This window comes from Macrotis lagotis, chromosome 1 (assembly GCF_037893015.1).
Source record: "Macrotis lagotis isolate mMagLag1 chromosome 1, bilby.v1.9.chrom.fasta, whole genome shotgun sequence".
Taxonomy (NCBI): domain Eukaryota; kingdom Metazoa; phylum Chordata; class Mammalia; order Peramelemorphia; family Peramelidae; genus Macrotis; species Macrotis lagotis.
Genome location: NC_133658.1, coordinates 649,863,504 through 649,874,424, shown reverse-complemented (window position 1 = coordinate 649,874,424; position 10,921 = coordinate 649,863,504). Strand labels below are relative to the sequence as shown.

The following is a 10,921-nucleotide window of genomic DNA, read 5'->3' as shown; positions in this document are numbered from 1 at the left end:
TGCTCTGTAGAATACTTTGAGAATGAAATTTGTTTTACTTTATGGATTAACTATAGATATACATGTCTATCTATAAAAGTTCAATCCTTTCTCCAATATTATGTCTTTATTCATCAAAGTGGAATGTCATAACTATCTCCAAACTATCCTCGTACTTATTCTGCTTTCTCTATTTTTGCAGACATCACCCTAACTCAGATCCTTTTCACCTTTTCCCTAGAATACTGTAATAGTCACCTAATTGTTCCCAAATCATATTTCCCATATCTGCCAAAGTAATTTTCCTAAAAAAAGGTCTTTTCTTATCTTTAGAGACAAATATAAATACTTTTATCTGGCATCTAAAATCCTTCAAATCATGACTCAAATAAACATTTCCAGCCATATTTCATATTTTCCTCTTCACATGTCTTATAGTTCATCCAAACTGACCTTGTGATGGATGGATAATGATGCAAGACATTCTATTTCTCCCTTCTAATCTTTTCAGTTAACTGTCCATTCCTGTAATTAACTCTCCCTCACCTTTTTAAACCACTACTTCAAAGAATACCTAGTTTCCATAAGCACTCAACTAAAATGCTGCTTTCTTAATAAAATTCTTGACCCTTATTACTTGCTATAATCTATTTTATATATAGATTCAACAAGTCTAAAGGAGTCAGTCCTTGGATTACATGCAAATATTCCCTCCTTGGCTCCAGTAAATGACATAGAAATATGGAACAAATTGATTTCCCCATATACATGGCTGGGGACCTTGGCCTGTGGATTAATAATGAGTTTCCTAATTGACTGCTGACATAGAAGAGCTAATAACTCAGGAATCATGTAAAAACAAGGTAAAGAATCTTTAAAGTCTCTCTCCTCTCTAGCTATGAGATATGAGGACTATTTCATTCTGGCCCTGAGACTTATTGGGAGCCAGTTGTCCTGTCTCACACCTATACTCCATGTAGCTATGAATACATGCCCCTAACTATCTCTATGTCTTGATATAAGGTAAAGGAGCACCTGAGGATAACTTGTAAATTTTGAAAGATCTAGAATGTGAGACAGCAATTGCAATGTTCTAAGTGTGATAGTAGCTCAGAGCAGGAAAATTTTCTATAACAGCAATGGAGAGATTATTTGGTGACAGACAGAAGTGGATAGACAGTGATTTAAAGATGGAAATAATCTTAGATCACATGATCTTTAGTGGCATAAAGTTTCAACTATGGACTCAGGAGTGAGGAAAACCATTAGATATTAACTGAATTTCCCAGACAAAAGAGAACTACACACAAGGGGAGCTCAATCATAATTTGTTCAAATGCATGTCACATAACAATTGTATATAGTTGTGCCAACTCTCCCATGATGATTTCATATGTATTTGGAAAAGAGGGTACCCTAGCTCTCTGGCTAATTATTAATGGAAAGTATAGTATAGTATAGTATAGTATAGTATAGTATAGTATAGTATAGTATAGTATGGTATGGTATGGTATGGTATGGTATGGTATGGTATGGTATGGTATGGTATGGTATGGTATGGTATGGTATAGTATAGTATAGTATAGTATAGTATGGTATAGTATGGTATAGTATAGTATAGTATAGTATAGTATAGTATAGTATAGTATAGTATAGTATAGTATAGTATAGTATAGTATAGTCTGATGGAAGTGCTCCTGAAATCCCAAGAATAATACCGCAGAATTAATCTTAGACAACTCCCAATGCCAGGTAACACAATCTGTAACTGTTAACCTGGGAATAAGAGTACAAGTTGTAGAGTTCTGTGGGGATTAATTGATACTGGAAAGAGAATGGGATTTGGAGTCAGAGGACCCTTGTGTATCTTCTAGATCTCATAAGAATTGGAATAAACAGTATAGGTCAATCAATTCATTTTAAATAGGAAGAAACTGGGAGCTAGAAAGATTAAGTAATGTCCTTAGCAAGTATTGTTAAATAAAACTCTTAACCAGTGTTAAAATTAGTATTTAAACATGGTTACATCAATGTTACATCCAGTACCTTTCCAATTACCCCACTGCTTCCTTTTACCATTCTCAGACTCAATGTCCTAATCTGTAAATGGAATAGGACTAAATTAAATCTGATGTTAGTTAATTCTCTCTTTGACATTCTGTAATTTACATCATAGTGGATCTTTTTTTAAATGTTATTTTCGTCTTCTTTAGATAAAGCATCTACAATCTAAATGGAGAAGAAGAATCAGAGCTTTGTGACCACATTCTTCCTCATGGGTATTCCACATCCACCAGAACTGGATGCTGTCTTATTTGGAATATTTTTACTGATCTATGCACTTACTCTTGTGGGAAACCTCCTCATCCTGACAGTGATCAAGGTAGATAGCCATCTTCACACACCCATGTACTATTTTCTAGCTAACCTCTCCTTCATTGATGCATGGTTCTCCACTGTCACTGTGCCCAAGATTCTCATGGGGCTCCTTTCCCCAGATGGTGGGGCCATCTCTTTTCAAAGTTGTGCAGCTCAACTCTATTTTTATCATGTTCTGGGAGGCTCTGAATGTTTACTTTATACAGTCATGTCTTATGACCGCTATCTGGCTATCACTTACCCTCTGCGCTATGCCACCATGATGAGTGGGAATACTTGTGCCCTTCTAACTGGCAGCATATGGCTCATTGGAGCCATTCTCTCTGCTATCCAGACTACCCTTACCTTCCGTCTTCCCTATTGTGGACCCAACCAGATTGACCATTACCTTTGTGATGCTCCCCCCATTCTCAAATTGGCCTGTGCAGATACCTCAAACAATGAGACAGTAATCTTTGTTAATATTGGGGTACTTACCTTTACCTGTTTCTTTCTTATTTTTCTTTCCTATGTGTCCATTGTCCGTGCTATATTGAAGATTCGTACAGCACAGGGCAGATTTAAAGCCTTCCAGACCTGTGCCTCCCACTGCATTGTGGCCCTCTGTTTCTTTTTGCCTTGTCTTTTTTTTTATCTGAGACCAGGCACCAAAGAAGCTGTGGATGTGATTGTGGCTATTTTCTTCACTGTGCTCACACCCATGCTGAACCCCATGGTATATACACTAAGAAACAAGGATGTGAAAACAGCTCTGCTCAGGCTAAAAAGCAGAGGAATTTTTGGTAAGAGGAAATAGATAATTGGTGAAAATAATATTAGTTCTTTCCCTTACACTATTTTTTTGAGAAATGAGATGTGAACTATGAAATGAGATATGTATGCTATGTACTTTGAACATAATAATAGCAGTTATCTATATAGTGTTCTCTGCTAAATTCTTTGCATTGATTATTTTATTTGATCTTTAGAACAAAGAAGAAGGCAGGTTCTATGATGATCCCCATTTTACAGATGAAGTAATTAAAGTAAAGAGTATTTAATTGCCTTTCTCAGAGTCACACAGCTAGTAAGTATCTGAGGCTGGATTGAACTCAGGTATTCCTGCCTTGCAATCTTCCAGCCACTGTGCCATCTAGTTGCCCCATGAACAGGTCAGTTATCTTTATTGATATTTTTTTTCCCAGGAAAATATTGGGAAAGTCTCAAGAATGTGTCTCATGGAGGTGGAAACAAGACTTTCCTAAACATTCATGTGTTTCTTTACTTGATGAAACATTCAGACCAGGTTGATCCCAAAGCATTTGACTTTTGAACACCTTTGGTTATGAATAAGAGCAAAGAATACTACTTAAAATGAAAATTGTATTAAAAGAGGATCAGATTTCACAAAAATATGTGAGGACCGTTGTCTCTGGCAAAGTGTACTGCAGGTGATCCCTCTCAACCCTCTGAAGAGCTGACAGGAAATCTCTAGAAAAAATAATGTCAATAACATCACTTTGAATAAAAAGTCTGTTTTAAAATAAATATGTAAAGGAGGGGATTTTATAATTGACTAAGATATGGGAACATATTCAAGGGAAGGTAACTGGGCTAGTGCAGGGGAAAACAATCCTACAACATTAACTTTTTGCAACAGGAAAGGGGTTCCACTAGTGTCTATATGCATTTCAAGTTGTAATAAATAATTAAATTGAATAATGGAAGTGGAACTGGTTAGCTTGGAAATGAGTTTGGTCCATACTTTTTTCCCCTGTCTTTCTCCCAGTATAGTTTAAGTAGACCTGCATTTATCTCCACTGCATTTGCACAACATAAGGTCTATTTTTTTGTTTTTCTCTTTTCCAAGGCAATGAGGTTAAGTGACTTGCCCAAGTCACACAGTTAGGTGTATCTGAGGTTGGATTTGAATTCAGGTCCACCTGATTCCAGGGCAACTGTTACACCTAGCTGCCCCACAACATAAGATTTTGGGAGAAAGGGAAAGAAAAGGAAAAGGGAGAAAATATTTATCAAGTACCTACTATTTGCTAGTCACTGTGCTAGGTGATTTTACAAATGTCTCTTTTCATCCACACAAAAACACTACAATGTACATACTATTATCTCCATTTTACAGTTCAGGAAATTGAGGCAAACAAAAGTTAAGTGACTTGACACACAGCTAACACGTATTTGAGGCTGGGTCAGAACTCAGATCCTCCTGACTCCAGGCCCAGAACTTTCTGCAATGTGCCACAAGTTGTCTTTTGGCATTGAAAGGGACTCTAGATACTTATCTGATTCAAATCAATCATGAACAAATTGAAAAGCTTTATCCTGTCTCTCACTTTACTTAATGGATTGGATTAATGATGTGAATCAGCACAAAAACTATTCTATTTTTTCCCACACAACACCTGCCACTCATCCAAATGGGCTGAGTAATATTAGGCCTAAAATTCCATTCCAAATCATGACCTCTCTCTCAGTCCTTTAATTGTTTACAATAGGTTCTCTCCTACTTTAGTGTCAGTCTCCATCTCCTTGCACCTCCCCAATTTGGAGTTAGTTACAACCCCTGCAGTGTCACTGACAGGCCACACTACATTATCAATGTTTAAACTACTCTCAGGTCTCCTTTTCAGCTATGGTGTTGGTGCTGAGACACTGAGTTGGACTTGTCTCACTGTGTCTCTCAGGGTTTCAAAAATTTAAGGGTAGGACCCTGACTTCCTGTGCGGTAATCTATGGTACCTGATCATGTCCCTTGCTTCTTTTCTGACACATGAGGATTGAGAACTAACTTTAAGATGCCATCACCTGGAGCTTCCTTTCACAAGTCATGAACTCTTGCTGGGTTCCTTTGTGAAGTTTCTCTTTCCATTTCCACTAGTTTCCATGTTTACCCAACCTTGACCAAATTTCCCTAGTGTGACATCACTACCAAGCTCCACCATTCTTTTTTTTTTGAGTAGTTCTGGACTGAATAAAGGGACCTACTTCTGCCTATTTTTTTCACATTAGTTTTTTGGGTTTCCTTTTAAAATGCTTTCTGAGGTTTTGGTGATAGATCTTAATTTCTTATGGACTTTTACAGCATCCTCTTAACTTGAAATCTCCAAAATCTAATCTCAGGACTCCCTAGATTCCTTCAATAAGACAATAATCTCAAAGATACGGGACTGAAAAAATGTTACCTCTGGAGTAAAGGTATCAGCTAGAAAAGGAACTCTTTAGGGTCTTGTGTCCCTATTCCTAGAGAAGTAGCTTCATTTTATCTGCTATACAAGCTACTGAGTGAGTGGTCATTTTAATAAGTCTTAGGAGACTCTTTTTTAGAAAAAATAAAACCACTTCAGTGTAAAGAAAAGTGAATAGTAAGGTATCATGTCTCATTCTTGGAATTCTACTACTTGGGAGTCTAAGACTGGTAGGTCATTTGGGATTCAGAGCTCTGACCTGCAGTAGGGTTAAAATCTGTTGAGTATCTTCAGGAAATCTGGCTTCTATAGGATGGAACCCTGGGAATGTTATGGTGGGGGAGAAGAGAGGGGATGATGCCTAAGAGGTGAATTGAATGTGGTCAAACTTCTATATTAATAAGCACTGACTGATCATGACTGACTGTTGTACTTGTAGTATGAGACTGACTTCAAGGTTAAAAAAAAGGAAGATAAAAGGGCAGGAAGGAAATGAGATTATATGACCCCTACAAATGGGTCACATAGTCTCTATGTTAGGCTCTTTTTACAAACATTATCTCACTTGATCCTCAAAAGAACCCTGTGAAATCAGTGCTGTTGTTATCTCCACATTATAGTTGAAAATACTGAGACAAATAGATTAAGGGTCTTGCCCAGGGTCATGCAGCCAGGACTTGAGGCTAGATTTGAATTCAAGATTTCCTTATTTTAGTCTCAGTGCTCTATTGCCTTTATCACAAAATGCCTGTAAAAAGGGAAGAGAAAGGTAAAAGAAAGGAAAGGGAAAAGGAAGGAAATTCAAAGAAATATAAAAGGAATCTAATCTTTGATTATAGTTTATGAAGTTAATAAAACTCAAAAATAACAAAAGCAACTAAGGATCAGAAAAAAGGGTTATCAGTGTCTGCAATGGTCCTACAATGAAGGATAAAATGAAATGAATCATTGAAGATTAGTTTTTGTCCATATCTTCTCCCTGTTCTCTCAGGCCCCACCACCTACAACTCTTTGGTAAGAATGAGGCAACAATGACTAGACCTGGAGAGTTGACCTAGGCCTTTAAGTTTCTTGCACAGATACAAATCCCTAGAATGTGTACTAGTGATTCCTTAAGTCTAGAAGATGTCACCAACTCCTGAAATTAGGAAGACAGAATAGAACAATGGGGACAGCTTCAAGCCTCCCTCTTCCACTCTTCCTAGTCCCTTTCTTCCCTGCCAAGGAATCTTGAGTTCATTATGGAAACACCCATCACAGTGAGTGGAAGGACTCCCTGAAAGTGACCTTTGATCACTTGAGTCATAAACTTTCTGTCCTGGAATGCCATTTGTGAGGGGATTGGGATGGTCTTTGGTGGAAGAAGAAGTACAGCTATCATGTCTACTTGGTCCACAGTCTTCATGCAGGAATATTTTGAGAAGAGCATTCTGCACTGACGTTTTCCAACAGGACAAACAGGATCAAACACTTGACATGGGCTGTGGTCATCTCATCTCAGGTATTTTTTCTAAAATATCATCATTTCATCCTGTTACAATCTCTGTCGCTCAGGTTAAAGTTGGTGCCTGGTTCTGACTATGATTCCAAGAGAAAGCCCTTGAACATAAGTGGAAAAATGAAGAAATGCCTCTTCTTTCTATGCCTCAGGTCCCAGATATGTTTTTTCCTGGTTATATCCAAGTTTGCTTATTGAATTAAAATTTAGATTTCCACCACTGGTCTGGGGGGGATTATTTTGACTCTTAATTATGAGTCAGTATTAACTCTCTAAGAATCAAAGAAAAATAGCAAGGCATATCTGATTGTAGAATGGACTTGGAGTCAGATAGCCTTTGGTTCAAATCCTTCCGTATTCACTTGCTAGTTGTGTGACTATGATTGTTAGTTAAATGTTCTGAACTTCTTCTTTCTCTTCTTAGAAATAGGGGCAATAATTACAGATGGTGCTTGAAAACTCTTGTAAACTTTGAAATTCAACAATAGTTGCTGTAGTTAAATTCAAAAAGCGCCGCCATGAGAAGGAAGAGTGTTTTTTTTTAAAAGATGGTTGAGGAAATTGAGGAGAAATATTTAGGACATATTGATGACTGTAAAAACTTAATCATTGTATTTCTGTGTATGCTGCTTTTTAATCTGTCTCTAATTCCATTAGGTCTGTTGTTCACTGCTAAGAAAGGATCCCAACCTGCTTTAAAACCTTCTTTAGGGATGATTTTACTTCCTTGTTCCTCAAACTATAAATCAAAGGGTTCAACATGGGTGTGACCAAATTATTCAGAATTTGAACAGTGGCATTTAGCCATGGATTGGGAGTAGGCTGTAGATAGATGAGAACCACAGGCATATAAAATAGGAGAATGGCTGTGAAATGGGCACTGCAAGTAGAGAAAGCTCTACGTTGGCCCTCTGCTGAGCGTATCCTCAAGATGGAGCAAACAATGCGGCTATAAGAAGTGAGGATGAGGAGGAAGCAGCTGAAAGGCATGAGGCCCACACTGATGAAACCCACCATCTCCAGGGCTGAGGTATCTGCACAAGCCAGCTTCAACATCACAGGGATATCACAGAAGAAGTATTCTACTTTATTTGGTCCACAGTAAGGCAACTGGAAGGTGAGAGCAGTTAAGAAAATGGCCTGAATACAGCCAAAAAATGAGGTTCCCATGGCCAAGATGGCACATACCTTATGGCTCATGATGACTGTGTACCGCAGAGGGTAACAAATGGCAACAAAACGGTCATAGGCCATCACAGTGTATAGGAAACACTCTGTGCAGCCAAGAAAATGATAGAAAAAGAGTTGGCATACACAACCTCCATAGGAGATGGTATGGCTATTCCCAGAAAGGAAGAATAGCATTTTGGGAGAACTTACTGAAGGGAAAAATATGTCAAAAATAGACAACTTGCACAAGAAGAAATACATGGGGGTGTGAAGACGTGAAGAGGATATAATGGCCAACAGAATGGTCAGGTTCCCTAGCAATGTAAAAAAATAAAAAGACAAAAACACACAAAAAAGCTCAATCTCCATCCCTTCTGTGTGAGGAATTCCTAGAAGAATGAACTCAGTTACCATTGTATAATTCTTCATCTCCATGAAAGAGTCAATACTTGATATTTGGGCATAGGACACCAAAGAATAAATATAGATATCAAAGAAGCAAGATGAAGATCAATAGGCATGAAGAAATATATCTGTCAAAAGATACACATAGACATACAAATAAAATCACTTTAGGCTTTGAAAAAGAGACTTTTTGTAGGCTATTGATATGACATATATTATATCATATTGCTTTAAGAGGACCAGCTGCTCATTTATATGGCATCTCATTGAGAGGAATCATGGAATGATATGCTCTAATCTTAGAGGAAGGAAGAACTATTTGAATACTGCTTCAGACACTTAGATGCTATACAACCTTATCCAGTCTTTCTCTGCCTTCATCTGCAAAATAAAAATACAATTGTCACAAAGCCATTTTGGGATCAAATGTAAAGTGCTTTGCAAACTCTAGAGTTCTATCTAGCTGTTGCTGTTATTATCGCTATAATTAATGTTCATAATAGCACTATGATATAGGTAGGATAATTACTATTCTCAGTTAACAGAGATGGAAGCTGAGGCACAAAGAAATTCAAAAATTTCTCCAAATTTAATTACTTTATCAATTGTGGAAGAGGCAATTAAACCTATATTTTATGATTTTAAAGTCAACATTCTTTCCAATATCCATTGGATAGGTTCACAATGTAATGAAATCAATCATCTGCAGAATGAACCTTCTACTGATGGATTCTATTTGCTTCATTATTTTGTTGAATTCTGATAGTAGCAAGTTTTCTTCATTATTCCCTCTATTAAATACATAAGACAAAGAAAATATCACTTTGGATGAGAGCCAGGCATTCAGACAAATAGTTTGCTTTTGACAGTGAGATCAAGGATGATTAGGGCATGATGGCATGTAATATGACATCAGTCTCAAAATCTTAGAAATGTGTTTGATCAAAAAGCCCGAAAAGATCTGAAACCCCTGAGAAGTTGGGAAAGATCACAAGATACTGAGAAGGGATAGAAGATCTCCTCAGTCTGAAGGAAGTATTCAAATATCTAAATTAAGGAAAGGCACTCCCTTCCTTGTGCCTGCAGTTTGGTATTGTTTTCTAAAATTAATATGTCAGTTGATATCACTTTATATTGAGGAAATTTTGACTTTATACATTTTATTTTAGGTGTTCTTGATTTTTAAAATTAATTTCAATTATTAAAAAAATCATCCCCTCATATATACCCAGGTTTTAATGATAAAGAATGAAAATAGAACAAAAGGTAATTTATTAAAACTAAGGAACACATCAATCAAGTCTGATGGAGTCTGGAGGGTCCCAAATCTAATTAGAACCATGATTCATCCTCATATCTCTTTTTCAAGGTCATTCTTGGTAATTGTAGTTGCAGAGTTTTCTGTTTCAGGTTTTTGTTAACATTTCTATTTGTTTTATGGTAGTTTTATTCATATCTTTTTCTGGTTCTGTTTACTCTTAATCAATATTTTTTTAATCTTCTTGGTATTCAATAAATTATTATTACATTCAAGTACCACAATTTCTTTAGTGGTTTCACAATCAAAAGATGCCTACTTTGCTTCCAGTTCTGTAATGACAAAAACTGACACTATAAATACTTTTTAGTATATCTAATAAGATATATAAAATTTTGAAAGTTATATTTCTGGATAATTAATCATTTTATTAATCATGTTGGCATATAATTAATAAAAAGGGTCAATGACACTCTCAAATACCAAAGATCCCTCATGGAATCTATTTAATACTTATATGCCCCTTGCAACGGTGGATATTCCTAGGATGGCAATCAACTCTGATAGGTAAACAGTTAATGAGAGGGAATGAATATTATAAAGAGAAATGAACTTGGAGTGGCTAGGTGGCACAGTGGATAAAGCACCGGCCCTGGAGTCAGGAGGACCTGGGTTCAAATCCGGTCTCAGACACTTAATAATGGCCTAGCTGTGTGGCCTTGGGCAAGCCACTTAACGCCATTGCCTTACCAAAAAAAAAGAGAGAAATGAACTTATTCTAATGAAGGACTATGTGGGCTGACTTTGATCTTGTCATTTACTTTCAACTCACCTCTAGCCTTGAGCAATTTAGGCAAAGGAGCTATACTTCCTCTCCAAATCTGCCTGAGTGGAACATAATAGGCCAGAATTCACCTTAGATTAAATTGTTTATAAAACTTTCTAGTTGGGTGAATCAATAACTCTACTTAGATAAGATAGGCTGAGTGGGGTGGAATTTTGGGAAAGGTCATAGATCTTGCCAATAATTTGTTATTTAATAACCCTTTG

The 10,921-nt window shown here is 36.8% G+C and overlaps 2 protein-coding genes across 2 annotated transcripts; one reads left to right on the top strand and one right to left on the bottom strand.

The window, feature by feature from the left end:
* Nucleotides 1–2,212: 2,212 nt before the first annotated feature.
* Nucleotides 2,213–3,154, top strand: LOC141522399 (olfactory receptor 10G9-like). The gene has a single exon (XM_074235832.1). The coding sequence runs from the start codon at nucleotides 2,213–2,215 to the stop codon at nucleotides 3,152–3,154; it is 942 nt and encodes a 313-aa protein (XP_074091933.1).
* Nucleotides 3,155–7,710: 4,556 nt separating this feature from the next.
* On the bottom strand, nucleotides 7,711–8,649 carry LOC141522395 (olfactory receptor 10D1B-like). Its single transcript, XM_074235821.1, has one exon. The coding sequence runs from the start codon at nucleotides 8,641–8,643 to the stop codon at nucleotides 7,711–7,713; it is 933 nt and encodes a 310-aa protein (XP_074091922.1). The 5' UTR covers nucleotides 8,644–8,649.
* Nucleotides 8,650–10,921: the final 2,272 nt, after the last annotated feature.

What these genes read in the sequence shown, in the direction of transcription:
- LOC141522399 (XM_074235832.1), top strand. Translation starts at nt 2,213, where the DNA reads ATGGAGAAGAAGAATCAGAGCTTTGTGACCACATTCTTCCTCATGGGT.
- LOC141522395 (XM_074235821.1), bottom strand. Translation starts at nt 8,643, where the DNA reads ATGGAGATGAAGAATTATACAATGGTAACTGAGTTCATTCTTCTAGGA.